The 14,966-nt window shown below is 48.9% G+C and overlaps 1 protein-coding gene across 2 annotated transcripts; it reads right to left on the bottom strand.

Annotated features, from left to right (window-relative positions):
• Window positions 1-1,250: 1,250 nt before the first annotated feature.
• Ppp1r14a (protein phosphatase 1 regulatory inhibitor subunit 14A) lies at window positions 1,251-5,461 on the bottom strand. 2 transcript variants are annotated; one of them, XM_077105849.1, is made up of 4 exons: window positions 5,184-5,453; window positions 2,735-2,815; window positions 2,179-2,211; window positions 1,251-1,487 (listed from the first exon to the last, which is right to left on the bottom strand). In XM_077105849.1, the coding sequence occupies exons 1-4, from the start codon at window positions 5,382-5,384 to the stop codon at window positions 1,359-1,361; spliced, it is 444 nt and encodes a 147-aa protein (XP_076961964.1). In that variant the 5' UTR covers window positions 5,385-5,453; the 3' UTR covers window positions 1,251-1,358. The 2 variants fall into 2 exon arrangements, with proteins under 2 accessions (XP_076961964.1, XP_076961965.1); XM_077105850.1 differs by lacking the exon at window positions 2,179-2,211 and having other exon boundaries at window positions 1,251-1,515; window positions 2,731-2,815; window positions 5,184-5,461.
• Window positions 5,462-14,966: the final 9,505 nt, after the last annotated feature.

Raw genomic sequence — 14,966 nt, 5'->3', positions numbered from 1 at the left:
GAAGAGGAACCAAAAACAGGTTCTGTGAGAGGGAAGTAGAAAGAGATCCCTGGCCCAAGGTGGGTGTTCTGGGACATGGAACCAGTTGATGGTGGGGGACTCCTCCGTTCTCACATTCTCTGCATTGATCTGGACAGACAGGGAAGCTTTGGTGGCTGTGTGCAGGGACAGTGTGGCCTCCTGCTGGACTGGACCAGCCACTCCCAGACGCTCTTCTGGGCGGCCCAGCCTCCAGGATAGCTGCTGATCCTGGCTGGATGGCTCAGGAGGGGAGAGGAGCCCAGCCTCAGTTGGTAGAGGAGAGATGAGAGATGCCCTGGCCCTGGCCCTGCCCAGGCTAAGCCCAGCCACTGTCTCTGAACTGACCCAGCTGGAAACCACTCAGGCAATCGGCCTCCTGAAAATTTGCTAGCAGCCACTAACCACTTCCCAGGGCCAGCCCCTCCCCTGACCTCCAGCCTCCCCGCCATCAGGAGGATTTAATTAACCCTTGCTAAGGGGGAAGTGGTCTGTCCTGATTGGAGGAAGGCCCTGCCAATATCCAGTATTTTCCCTGGCTCAGCACCAATGTCCATCCCCCTTCCCACAAGTTGAGGGTCCTCAAGATACCATGTCACCCATCCTCCAAAGTCTGGCCTTCAAGTTCCTCCAGGATTTTACCACCTCAAGGGGAAATGGCTTCTCCCAAGTGCCTTGGGCCATTCAGTGTACCTCCCTGAGACCCGGGTGCTGCTCTCTGGCCAGCGAGTGAGCACCTTCCAGCCACCAAGAGTAGACTCTGGGTGGTTTCAGTTCTACACCCGGCACACAGTGACCGCCCAGCACACAGTGACCGCCCGGCACACAGTGACCACCTGGCACACAGTGACCGCCCGGCACACAGTGACCGCCCGGCACACTTCACGCCCTCGCGAATGACTCCTTTGCTCTGTGACCACCCGTGCTGGGGTGATGAGGGCCACACTGGGTCATGTGTATCTCCCCCCGCCCAGAGGTCTAGGCTGTCATTGCCCCCAGCAGTCCTGGGCAGCCCACAGGGACCCTGCTGGCTGGGACTGGGCCAGCCGAGGGAGGGGAGGCAGGGAGGACAGGATGTGAGTCCCAAGGCGCGGCCGGGTCAGCAGGGCCTGTTCTCAGGCTCTCTGGCCAGGAGCGAGCCTCCATCTGGTGGGGCCAGCTGCGGGCCCCAGCAGGAGAGAGGGAGGCTGGGGCAGGGGCTGCAGGGACACGGAGGCAAACACCGAGAGGAAAAACAGGCACGTGGTGTTATTGTCACAGAACCATTAAATACAACTTATCCACAAGCTGGGGAGCTGGGCAGTGCTGGGGGGAGGGCGGGGTCAGCGAGGCCAGGAGGGTCAGGGGGGTGCCGTCCGGGTCTGGTCCTGGAGGGGGCTCGGGCTGCCCTCGTCGGAGGGGCTGGGCTGGCGGAGGCCGGGCTGTTTGTGGAGGCCCCGCAACTTGGCCAGCAACTCCTGGACGAAGTCCTGGGGACAGGGTGGGGGGGTGCTGAGACTCAGGCAGGGGGCCCGTGCACGGGGCTCTCCTCTGCTTCCTGCTCGGTCAGTCGGGGCGGGGGGCGGGGTTAGGGAGGGACGGTGGGAAATTAAGAGGCAGAGATGGGGCAGAGACGGAGAGAGGGAGAGAGACCGAGATGGAGAGACACAGAGACACAGAGACATGTGATGTTTCGCAGGCCAAGAGATGACCAGGAGGGTCCCCAGAGACAGAGGCCTGAGATAGTTTCAGGCCAGACTGACACAGTGACGTTTGTCCCTCAGGCTGCCCGGAGCTGGTTGGAGAAACGTGAATATTTTTCCCTTTTAAAGCAGGGAAGGAAGTGGGAGGAGCTGGAGGTTCAGCTTTGGGGCCTGGAGGAGGCCCCTCAGAGGAGGCACTGAAGGGAGAGAGGCTGAGCTCTGGGCAGCAGCCCCAGGACAGGCCCAGCAAGAGGCAGGGAGGGGAGACAGATGGGGAGGCGCCCAGAGGGAGCCTATACTGGAGCCCCCGTGGCAGATGGGGAGAGGAGGGAGGAGGAGGAAGAGACAAAGGGCATCAGTGGAGAGCAGAGAGCTGGGGGGGGGGCTGAGCCCCACTGGCCAACCCCACTCCACTCCCTCCCCCAATATCAGGGTGCGGGGGACCAGACAAGGCCTGGGACTCCTGACAAAAACTCACCTCTGTGGGGTTCCTGCATGACTTCAGGAGTCCCTAAAAAAACCCACCCCACCAAAAAACCCCAGTAAATATATAATACTTATTCCTCTCCAACCCCTTCCCTTTCCCAACAGAGCCCCAAGACAGCAAGACAAATGGAAGTCAGATCCCAGGGTGGACTTCCCACCTGTTTCAAGGGAGGAACACTGCCTGGGGGACTTCACAGAGTGAATGGGGGCAGGATTGAATCACCAGATCCAGGGGGTGAGAAACTCATGCATTTTCTAACCCTGGAAAAGCGAAGACCAAAAGGATATGGCTGCCAGACTGCCTGAGTTTGAATCATAGCTGTTTTCCTACTGAGCCGTGTGACCCTGGGCAAATGATCGCACCTCTCTGGGCCTCATTTTCCTCAAAGGAGATAACAATCGCACCTACTTTCTAGGGTTTTGTGGGGATGAACAGTTGGTAACTGCACAGTGTGCAGCACACAGTAAAGTGCTCAATGAACACATCAACTAGGGCTATTCTTTTTAGGGCCAAAGTGGAAGACAGGGAGGCAGCTCTCCCCACCTACCTGGATTTTCCGGCTTCTCTCCTCTTCACTCTCCAGTTCCAATAATTCATCAATATTGACCTCATCGGGCATATCTGCCTCCTAAGGCAAGAGAGCAGGGCTGGTCAGGGCCCTTCCCTCCCTCCCTGCCTTTGTCCAGGACTCTGGGGGAGCCCCACCAACACAGGGCCCAGCTGGCGGATTCTAGAGCAATAATGTGGCAGTCAGGGACAGCACCACCAAGGCGGGACATCTGGGTGCTGGGGGGGAGGGGTGACAGATGGGTTGATGGAGGCCCAGAGTCCTGGACCAGCCCCATGCCTAGGCCCCTGGGCCCGTGAGCCTCGGGGCTGGCACGGGTCTGTCCCCTTGGCCGCAGTTCCGCCTGTGGAAAACAGGCCTGGTCAAGTCTTGGAATGTCATATTCTGGGACTCGGGAGAGGGGCTGGCTTGTGCCCTTTCAAGGAAAAGTCTTAGCACTAGGTGCCGGGGGAGGGGAGCCTGAGGGGGCGGGCCCCTTCCCCCAAGGGACACAAGTGGGAATAGGGCCCAGGGCCAGCCCATGGGGCTAGAGGCCAAAGTGCAACTGGGTGAGTCCAGGAAGATGACCACCCGGGCCTCCGGAGGTGGGCTGTGAGATAATCAGGAGTGAGCCAACAGTGTTCGGCCTCATTGGGCAGTGGGTGCTCAGCCTCATTGGGCAGTGGCCCAAAAGATGTCTGGCTCAGGACCCCTGCTGAAAACAGGGCCCAGCTGTCCCCAGCAAGGGATCCCTGTGCCTACAGTCTCTCCTCCCCACCCGAAGTCCTGCTGTCTGGATGGGTGACGGATGGGAGTTTGGCCCTGCCACAGACCTTGATGCCAAGGGTCCAGGCTGGCTGAAGCACAGAGGTTGGTGGCATCATCTGGGCCATTTCCTACAAGGGCCTGTCAGTCTTGAGTGAGTGTCCATCATGTGGCTGGGGCTTGGGTGTATTTGTCTCATTGTTACACATCCATGGCCAGTTGTGGGACTGCTGTCCATTATTATTATAGGATGCCACCACAAGCAACGGAATGTCTGATCACCCGTGAGTCCATACATGTGTCTGAGGATAGAGGTCCTTGTGTCACTGTGAGGGGACATGGCTTCTACCACCTTCCTGCTGTGTGCTTGTAGGACCACTGGGAACCTGGGGCTATTTTCTGCATTCATGACTCTGAGCAGACTCAAATGACAAAGTGCCCTGTCTGCTATGTGTGGACATATGGAGGGGTGGCTGATGCTCTTGCGTGCCCGAGGGCAGCTGCAATTCTGTGTCTGGGTGCACCTACAGCTTACTCAATTTTGTGTAATAGTATAAACTTGTATAATGGTGTAATTTGTGTCATGGTATAACTATAATTGCTATAGATTTGTGTCTGTGAGTGGTGGTGGTATTTGTCATTGGATTTGTAGGTGGCAAGAATTTTTTTCTTTAGAAGATAATGGATGCAGTTGGGTGGGGTGGCGCATGCCTGTAATCCCAGATGCTCAGGAGGCTAGGCAGGAGGATCATGAGTTCAAAGCCAGCCTCAGCAACTTAGTGAGGCCCTGTCTCAAGATTTAAAAAAAAAAAAAAAAAAAAAAGGCTGGGATGTGGCTCAGTGGTTAAGTGCCCCTGGGTTCAAACCCTAGTACCAAAAAAAAAAAAAAAAAAAAGAGAAGAAGAAGTAATGGATGCTTGTGCCAAGGATACAGCTCAGTTGTCAGAGGCTTGCATGTGTGAAACTCTGGGTTCAATCCCCGGAAACAAAAAAAGAAGAAGAGATGATGATAATAGACACATGTGTGTAACTTGAGTCACTCTGTGTCCTAGACTAGCTATTGGAGCTTGCATTGTCTGAGTGTCCCTACAGCTTCTACCAACGAGCACTTTGTGTTCAGTGTGCTTGTGTTGAGGGTGTGTGTTTGGGTGGCCAATGCAAGTGTGTCCTGGGTGGGGGGTGCAGCTCCTGGCGAATGCAGATCCACAAGTGCCCACATCTCGTGTCCTCGTGAGTTTGCGAGTGGCTGTCACTTCTGTTTATGTGTGGCTGCAGCTTCTATCACCGTACACATCTGTGTACACTGCTGCTTCCTTTGCTGTGCGTGTCCCTGTGGTCCTATCTCCTCGGTCACCATGTCTATGTTTGGCTTTAAGACACCCCTCCCCCCACCCATTCGCCAGATATGATGGCCCTGGTTCCTCAGTTTTACCTCCTCGCCTCCTGTAGACGAACCCCCTGGCCCTTCCCAGGTGTTTGGACACATGTTTGGGGACCCAAGTGTGTCTCTGTCCACAAGCAGAGTGCCCTGCCTGGAGTGCAGGCGGGTGAGTGCCTGGATGAGTGCTGCCCAGGGGGCATGCGACCGCCGGTGTGGAGCGGGATGCGCGTGCATCGCGGACCGGACCCCGCACCCGGGCCACCCACCCCGCTGCAGCCCGGCCCGGGACCCTCCGCGTCTCACCCGGCCGCGGTACATCTCCTCCAAGCGCCCGTCGATCCACTTCTCCACGTCCAGCCGCCGCTGCAGCTCCCGCCGATCGTACTTGACGGTGACACGTGCGTGCCGTTTCTGCAGCCCCCTGGGGCTGCCCCCGGGCCCGCGGGCCCGCGATGGGGACTGCAGCTTGCTCAGCACCCGCTTGCCCAGCCTCTGCGCTGCCATCCCGCAGCCGCCGGCCAGCGCCGCGCTGTGGCCTCCGCCGGGCGCCTGGGGGCCTCTTACCGGAGGGGCGGGGCCGCGGGGCGGGGGTTCGCGCTGGGGGGGGGGGAGTGCGGCCCCGCCCCCTCCGCCCGAGCCTCAGTTTCTCCGCGCGCAGCGTCGAGGACAGGCCACTTCCGGGTCTGGAAGCCCGCAGACTTGACAGCCTCAGGTATGGGTAGGGTCCGGGAGCCCCGCCGGGCCGCTGGGGCTCCCCAGACCTGCATCCCGGGGGCGGGGTCCCGGGACGGACTCGGGGACCCGGGCAGTCTGTGCCCTCTGGTGGCCGCGGCTGGTCGTGCAGGAGCCTTCGCTACTGGGAGGGGGCGGGGGCGGGTCAAGCCTTAAGACTTCGAGCCATCTTTCCTTCTATTTTCCTTTTCTCTCTCTCCCCGCTCTTTGCGGTGCTGGCCTATCGTATTCTAGGCAAACCGCAAAACGGTCGTTTGCTCGTTGGGTCATTCCTTCACTCACTCATCCACCGTCCATCAATTTATTCACTTGCCCCAGTCAACACATTTTGAGCGCCTTCTGGGAACGAGAGTTGGAACAATGAAGCCCGGGCTTCGTGGAGTTGGCACTCGGTGGAGACAGATAGTAAATATAATACGTAAAAATCCTGTCCTGGGGGGCTGCGCTTGTGGCTCAGTGGTCGAGCGCTTGCCTAGGAGCGTGTGAGGCACTGGTTTGTTCCTCAGCATCACATAAAAATAAATAAATGAAATAAAGGCATTAAAAAAAGAAAGAAAGAAAGAAAGAAACTTGGCTTGGTGGCACAGGCCCTTCATCCAAGTTTCTTGAGAAACTGAGACAGAAGAACTTCAAATTCAAGGTCAGCCTGGGCAACATAGAAAGAACCCGTCTCAAAAATAAGTAAGTACAGCATGTTATGCACTTTGCTATAGTGCGATAAGCTTCGTGGAGAACTACAAAGCAGAAAAGGAGAAACAGAACCCGAGTGAGGGAAGGGTTGGGATTTAACAAGGGTGATTAGGGAAGCCCCTCACTTCACAGATCTTCCAACTTTTGATTATATGCAGCAAGAATGTTACTTTAAAACTTAGATTCTGGGGCTGGGGATGTGGCTTAGTGGTAGAGGAGTTGCCTAGCATGTAGAAGTCATGTAAAAATGGATAAAATAATAATAATACAAATTAGCAAGAATGTCTCAAATAAAAAATAAAAAGGACTGAGGATGTAACTCAATGGTAAAGTGCCCCTAGGATTCAATCCTCAGTAGGGAAAAAAAAAAAAAAAAAAAAAGCTGAACACCATTAGCCATCAAGGAAATACAAATCAAAGTAGGGTGACTATTTGTGTGTGTGTACATACATGCGTGCACAGGCACGCATATACATGTGCGTGGTACTGGGTATTAAACCCAGGACCTTACATGTGCTAGGCAAGTACTATTCCATGGAGTTTCATTTCCTGCTCCTTTTTTTTTTTTTTTTTTTTTTTTTGAGAGAGAGAGAGAGAGAGAGAGAGAGAGAGAGAGAGAGAGAGAATTTTTTAATATTTATTTTTCAGTTTTCGGTGGATACAACATCTTTCTTTGTATGTGGTGCTGAGGATCGAACAGGGGCCGCACGCATGCCAGGCGAGCGTGCTACCGTTTGAGCCACATCCCCAGCCCCCTGTCCTATTTTGTACTTTATTTAGAGACAGGGTCTCACTGAATTGCTTGGCACCTCACTTATTGCTGAGCTGCTTTTGAACCTGAGATCCTCCTGCCTCAGCCTCCCAAACTGCTGGGATTACAGGTGTGCACCACCACACCTAACCTATAATTTCTAAAACATAGTAAATAATAAAGAATGGCAAGGATTTAGAAAAATTAGGACCTCATAAATTGATGGTGGGAATGCAAATGTGCAGCTACTTTGGAAAACAGTCTGGCAGCTCTTCAAAAGATTAAATTTGCTGCCGGGCACCGTGGCGCATGCCTGCAGTTTGGGAGGCTGAGGCAGAGAGTTGTGAGTTCAAAGCCAGCCGCAGCAACTGCGAGGCACTAAGCAACTCAGTGAGACCCTGTCCAAGAGGTTTATTTTAGGGATAATGAAATTTTCCAAAATTGGTCGTAATGATAAAACCTTTGGAATATATTAAAAATCATTGAATTGTGAGGTGAGGTGCAGTGGCACATACCTGTAACCATAGCTACTCAGAAGGCTGAGGCAGGAGGATCCTAGCCTGGACAACTTGGTGAGACCCTGCTTCAGAAAAAAAAAAAAAAAAAAAAAGTGAAAAGGGCTGGGGATGTAGCTCAGTAGAAGAGCACCCCTGAGTTCAATCTCAATAATTATTATTATTATTATTATTATTATTATTTACTACTTTAATTTATTGTCTATTTCCCACCTTGTGGTTTACCAAAGGCAGGGTGGTAGCAGGGATCCATCCTGGGTACAGGCAAAAGGGAATCTAGGCTGGGGATGTGACTTAGTGGCAGAAGCTTGCCTAGCATGCACCAAGTCCTGGGTTCAATCCCCACCACACCAAAAACAAAACAAAGCAATCAGAAGGGGGAAAAAAAAAAGGATGGAGTGGGTAATACCATCTGTGGATAACATAAAGATAAAACTGATCAACACTCGGTCTAGGTTTCATCAAACGTTTCAATGACAATTTCAACAGTGTCAATGCTAAAAGTATCTTTCAACCTCAGGAAAAAATTATTTTGTTGGTGTGCTTGCTAATAATAGATGCAATTATAGTAGAGTTTTTTTTTTCTTTTCTTTTCTGGTAATCTCATTTTAATAATATGTATACAAGCTTCAAATGAGATATTTTAGTATTCTGTCCTTTAGTAAAAAACATTGCATTTGTGTTAGTTTTGTATTGCTGCATAACAAATTAACACAAACTTAGCAGGTTAAAACAAAACAGGTTTATTTATTTATTTTAATTATTTTGGGGGGATGGGGCCTCCCTGTGTTCTCAGGCTGGCCTTGAACTCTGAGTCAGCCTCCCCAGTAGCTGGAGCTTCAGGAACACCACTATGTCTGACTGAGGCCTTCATTTTCTTGCTGGCCATCAATCAGGGCCCATCACAGACCCTGTGGTAGGTTCCCTGCCGTGTGGCCCCCTTCATGGGTCCTCTCCCACTCTGGCATCTAACTTCCTGAAGCCAGAACAGTTTCTGTTTCTTTTTGGTCTCAGGGATTAAACCCAGGGGCCCTTAACCACTGAGCCGAATTCCCAGTCCTTATTATTTTGAGACAAGGTCTCATAAGTTGCTTAGGGCCTCACTTGGTTGCAGAGGCTGGCCTTGAATTTGCTGTCCTCCTGCATCAGCCTCCTGAGCAGCTGGGATTACAGGCCAGCCACTGCATCAGGTTCCATGGCATATCTTATTTATTTACTTACTTATTTTTGATACTAGGGATTGAACCCAGGGGTGTTTAACAATTGAGCCTCATTTCCAGCCTATTTTTTATTTTGAGACAGTGTTTTTCTAAGTTGTTCAGCACCTCCTTAAATTGCTGAGTCTGCCTTTGAACTTGCAATCTTCCTGCCTCAGTCTCCTGAGTTGCTGGGCTTATAGGCAACCACCTTTTTAGGCTCTCCACGGCACACCTTGATTGCATCAAAAGGCCAGACAAGTGATCAACCCTTGCCATCTGGGTTTGTGCTCTGTGATATTTGCACAGTGACTAATGATGCATTTCTCAGAACAAATCCCCATAGTTGAAACAATGTGCTGGGTGTGTTGGCGTATGCCTATAATCCCAGCGACTCAGGAGACTGAGGCAAATGGGTTACAAATTGGAAGACATTCTCAGCAATTTATTGAGACCCTGACTCAAAATTTAAAAAGTAAAAATAAAGTGGGATGGGTATGTGGCTCAGTGATAAAGAGCCTCTGGATTCAATCCTCCAGCACCCAAAAAAAAAAAAAAAAAATTGCTGGGCACGATGGCACAGCAATTCAGGAGGCTAAGGCAGGAGGATAGCAAGTTCAAGGCCAGCCTCAGCAATTTAGAGGGATCTAGTCTCAAAATAAACATTAAAAAAGAGTTGGGGATGTAGCTTAGTAGTAAAGCACCAAAGCACCCTTAGATTCAATCCATAGTACCAAAAATAAAGACTATATAGAGAATTCCCAGGTATACAGTTGACTCAACACATACAGACTCAGCCATATGTGTTCTTTTTTGAAAATATGTTTCTAACACTTTGGACATTTGGGGTGAGTCTCAGGCCTCTGACTCTATGTATTTTTTCCATTTAAATAAGATTAGAAATAAAAAAAATAGCATCTATTACCATCTACACATTCCTTTGGAGTTTTCATGTTTAAAAATTTAAAACAGGGCTGGGGGTGTGGTTCAGGGGTTAGAGTACTTGTATAGCATGCATGAGGCTCTGGGTTTCATGCTCAGCACTGAAAAAATACAAACAAAAAGATAAAAGTGGAAAAGGATGTGAACTTTGATGTATAATATTTTTGTTTTGGTAAGTACAAACTTTCTTTCATACATAAAATATTTTACTGAATTTGAGTAACAATTTTGTTAAATAAAAACAACAGGTCATTGTTTTCAACTTGGCCCCAACAGAACAGTAAAAATGGGGGCCTGGGGTATAACTTAGTGGTAGAAGACCATTGGGTTCAATCCTCAGTAACACACCCACACCCACACACACAAAAGGAGTAACTCATGCTGAAGTTCCTTGTCACCAAGCTGAAACGTAAGCTGTTTATCTGACCTTTGGAGAAAGGATGATTAGAAAGATTACAGCCAATTTTTACACATAGGCTAGTTTCAATTGAAATGATAATGAAGTTAATGCTATACAAAAGAGGTAACCAGAAATAACCATATCTTAACTAAAGGGTTATTTTCCTATTGTCTGTCTCCCTGTTCCTGTCTAATAAGGTAACTTTGGAATTACCAGTCCATTTTGTTCTTTGTTTCTGCTTTCTTCAGCCCTTCTCTGTCTATAAAACCAACCTCTTCTGCTCAGTCCTTCAAAACACTTATTCTGCTTTATGGAATGAAACGTGGTCCAATTCTAGAAATGAAAATACAATCAATTAAGATATTTAGGAAAGAAAAAAAAAATATTGAGGGTTGTAGGTTGGGCATGGTGGTGCATAGCTGTAATCCCAGCTACCTGAGAGACTGAGGCAGGAGGCGAACAAGTTCCAGACCAGCCTGGGCAATTTAGCAAGATCCTGTCTTAAAATAAAAAGGGCTGTGGATTTAGCTCAGAGGTAGAGCACTCTTGGGTTTAGTCCCCAGTTGTTCAACACCAGCGCTGGAAAGACCCTAGTGGGCTGTTTTCTAATCCCAAAGTAAGAACTTGGTGACCAGGCATGGTAGCTCATGTGTGCAAACTCAGTGACTTGAGAGTCTGAGGCAGGAGGATCACAAGTTTGAGGATAGCCTTAGCAATTTAGCAAGGTTCTGAGCAACTTAGTGATCTGTCTCAAAATAAAAAAGGGCATGGGGAGGTAGGTCAGTAGTAAAGTGCCCCTAGGTTCAATCCCTAGTACCAAAGAAGTTGGTGGGTTTTTTGTTTTTTTTTTTTGAACCAGAGATTGAACCCAGGGGCGCTTAACCGCTGAGCCACATCCCCAGCTCTTTTTTGTATTTTATTTACAGACAGGGTCTCCTGAGTTGCTTAGGGCCTTGTTAAGTTGCTGAGGCTGGGTTTGAACTCAGGATCCTCCTACCTCAGCCTCCTACAGGTGTGTACCACCATGCCTGGCTAGTTTGTGCATTTTATTTATTTTATTAATTTTTTTTTTTTTTTTTTAGTTTTCGGCGGACACAACATCTTTGTTTGTATGTGGTGCTGTGGATTGAACCCGGACCGCAGGCATGCCAGGCGAGCGCGCTACCGCCTGAGCCACATCCCCAGCCCCTGTGCATTTTATTATACACACTCTCCTAAGCAGCAACAGGCCAGGATACAATGGAAGTGCATCCCACACCTAGAAGCAGGGGACAACATATACAGGATAGATTGCATGCCAACTGCACATATGGGTTTCTTCATGTGTTTTATGAGAACATGAATTTACAACCAAGAACATGACTTTTCTTCTACTTTGATCCCCACCTAAATACTGGAGATTAGAGAAGGCATCACTTTCCTTCCTCTTTGTTTCCTCCAACATATTCTTGGGAGTTTTCTTAGCTCACCTTCAGAAACATTAAGCCTTCTATGCACTGACTTGTGTTTACTCCAACACCAGTACCACCACCACACACACACAAATTTAGAGCCAGGCACAGTGGCACATTCCTGTAATCCTAGCAGCTCTAGAGGCTGAGGTAGGAGAATTGCAAGTTCAAAGTCAACCTCAGCAATTTAGTAAGGTCCTAAGCAATTTATCACACCCAGTCTCAAAATTATAAAACAAAAAGGGCTGGGGATTTGGCTCCATGCTTAAGCCCTTTGGGGTTCAATCCCTGGCAGAAAAATAAAATAAAATTAGAATTTATTAATTTATCATTGCTAATTATTTTAAAACTAAAGAGCAAAATGAAATATGGTTCTTACATGATTATACTTTTGTTTTTGTAGTACTGGGGAATGAACCTACAGGTGCTTAACCACTACAACCCCAGCACCACCCCCTTTTTTTAAGTTGTAGTTAGACACAATACCTTTATTTATTTATTTATTTATTTTATGTGATGCTGAGGATCAAACCCAGTGCCTCGCACATGCTAGGCGAGAGCTCTACCACTGAGCCACAACCCCAGGCCCCTAGCCCTTTTTATGTTTTATTTTCTGTCTCTGAAGTTGCTGAGGCTGGTCTGGAACTTGGGATCCTCCACCTTAGCCTCCTGAGTTGTTGGGATTACAGGTGGGTGACATGAAGTCTGGCTACAAGATTATTTTTGCAAATTATTTTCTGGTAGAGAAGAGGGGTATTTTTAAGAGCTCACTCCAGGTCTTAAATATGCTATCTCTACTATTTGCCCCAAGTTTATGCCGCATTCTGACAGGGCGGGAATTTTGCTTTGCTCACTCCCTTAGCTTCTGCAGTAAGTTCAATAGTACCTGGCTCAAGGCGGGTGCTAAATGAATGTGCTGAATAGTGGACCTGTGAGTGAGCGAGTGAATGGAGAGGCCTGTGTTTTCCCCAGCCTCGACCTGCCACAACTTTCTTCTCTGCCTTCATACCTAAGCCAGGGCTTGTTGGGAGACAATAGAAATGGGGGATTCAAATGATGGCAGAAACATTCAGACTATTGACCTTGAGTCTCAAGACCTCACTGTGAGACACCAGATTTGTTGGTTCTTTGTCTTCTAATTTTGAAGAATGAAATCCTTAGCTATGAAGGGTGAAAGCAAAGTAACAGGATTTATTAAAGCAACAGAAAGAAAGCCAAACCCTAGCAGGGGAGGCAAGGTTTTTGCTGGGTGGATGTTATCGATGGGTTTATACGATAAGGTTAGAGGGGAGTTAGGTGGCCTTGAAGACCATAGGCTAGAGATTTTAAAGAAGTGGGTCTTTGAGTCCAGTCATACCAGGCACCTAGTGTTTATTTAACCAATAAACAGGATGTCAATCATGCTCCACTCTGGCTAGATCAGGGACTGGCTCACAATTCCTTCAGGCTCTGGAGTCACTGGCTACTAGCTGTCTACTTCATTTGTAAGCTCCTCAGGCTGGGGGACCCTTAACCCCCTCTGCCTAACACATGTATATCTCTTGCTCTCAACAGCAAGATTTTAAAAAGTGGCTGGCACTGTACCTGTGATCCCAGTGATTCAAGAGGCCGAGGCAAGTTCGAGGCCCACTTATTCAATTTAGTGAGGTCCTAAGCAACTCACTGACTCTGTCTCAAAATAAAAACTAAAAAGGGTTGGGGATATGACTCAGTGGTAAAACACTACTAGGTTCCATCTCCAGCAACAAAAAAAGATGACTGGCAAAAAACCGGAATTGTAAACACTAAGGTAAACACCATACTTGATAACTCAGTTAAGGTTCTTCATATGTCATGCCACAGAGGAGGCTGCACACTGGGAGTGTCTCTGATTCCTGGAACACACTGATGACTATCCCCTTAAGACCTTAGCATCTGTGTTCCAGATGCTCGAATATTTGTCCTTGTTCCTTCTTGTCTTTCAGAGTTCATTATCAAAGGCACTTCCATCAATCTCTTTCTCCACATCCCAATTCAAAAGGTCTCTTGCTGTTTTACATCCCAGCCGTCAAATTTAAGTCCCACTTCTTTTTAAAATATTTTTTAGTTGTAGATGGACACAATGCCTTTATTTTATTTATTTATTTTTATGCAGTGCTGAGGATCGAGCCCAGTTGCTAGGCAAGTGTCTACCAGTAAGCCACAGCCCCGTCCCACTGTTTTTAATAAAGACAATGTTTTCTTTCTTTGTGTGTGTGTGGACTGGGGACTGAACCCAGGAGTGCTCTCCAACTGAGCTATATCCCCAACCCTTTTTATTATTTTATTACTATTTCAATACTGTATGTTGAATGTCCTCTACTTCTGTCTGCCCCTCCACACTGCCCCCCCCCTTTCTTTTTTCCTTTTTGGTACAGGGGATTAAACCCAGGAGCGCTTAACCATTGAGTCACAATCCCAGCCATATATATATATATATTTTTTTTTTTTTTTTTTGAGGGGGTGGGTACCGGGAATTGGATTCATGGGCACTTGACCACTAAGCCACATCCCCAGCCCTTTTTTGTATTTTACTTAGAGGCAGGGTTTTGCCGAGTTCCTTAGGGCCTCGTTAAATTGCTGAGGCTGGCTTTGAACTTGAGATCTCCTTGCTTCAGCCTTGGAAGCAGCTGGGATAGGCCCTGTTGGTGTGTGCCAGCGCCCCCCAGCTCCTCCATCCCACTTTAACAGTCAGCTCATATAGCCCCACCTCCAGAAAGTCCTCCCTGACCACCTTCTCTTTTTTTTTAATATTTATTTTTTTAGTTTTTTTTAGGTGGACACAGTATCTTTATTTTTATGTGGTGCTGAGGATCAAACCCAGTGCTTCACGCATGCCAGGCGAGCACGCTACCACTTAAGCCACATCCCCAACCTGGGTGTCTTCTTTGGCTCTCCCCTTTTCAGGTATGATCACTCTGCCTTGAGCTTCCTCAGCCCAGCCCAGATGCCTGTCTGTGGCTAGCTGGTGGTGTATTTCTCTTCTTACCTGTACTGGGAATCCTGGAAATGGGGTCCATCAGCTGCCCTGGTATTCTACCGTCCCAGCCCCTGTTCACTAAACCCTAGGCTTTCTGCAGCACGGTCCTAATCACTCTTGTCATCACTACTCCAGACTGCTCCTGTCTAGTAAGCGAGGACCACAGCTGGGTCCTCAGGCGCTCAGTGAATGTTGAATTTAGGAATAAACCCTTTTCCCACGAAGGAAGGCTAAAGCAAAAAAGGCAGAATGCAACAGGTTTCCAAGAAATATTTGCCTCCCACTCAGAGGCCTAGGGTGAAAGAGAAGGCACTCAGAGGTCGTCGCCAAAGCCCAACCTCAAATGTGCCATAAGTCTTGGCACTCAACCAGACTGAGCCCCCGCCTGCCCGCGTCCCATCAGGGAGGAGC

The sequence above is a fragment of the Callospermophilus lateralis genome, chromosome 18 (genome assembly GCF_048772815.1).
Source record: "Callospermophilus lateralis isolate mCalLat2 chromosome 18, mCalLat2.hap1, whole genome shotgun sequence".
NCBI classification, from domain to species: domain Eukaryota; kingdom Metazoa; phylum Chordata; class Mammalia; order Rodentia; family Sciuridae; genus Callospermophilus; species Callospermophilus lateralis.
The sequence above is the reverse complement of the archived record's forward strand: the minus strand, read 5'-3'. Positions and strand labels throughout refer to the sequence as shown.

Bases quoted from the DNA above. Each gene is read 5' to 3' on its own strand.
- Ppp1r14a (XM_077105850.1), bottom strand. From the start codon at position 5,384: ATGGCAGCGCAGAGGCTGGGCAAGCGGGTGCTGAGCAAGCTGCAGTCC. The intron at 2,816-5,183 runs GTGAGACGCGGA...CTCTTGCCTTAG, and splicing joins AGGAGATGTACCGCGGCCGG to GAGGCAGATATGCCCGATGA. The intron at 1,516-2,730 runs GTGGGGAGAGCT...CCCCTGCCTGAG, and splicing joins AAGCCGGAAAATCCAGGTAG to TCTCAGCACCCCCCCACCCT.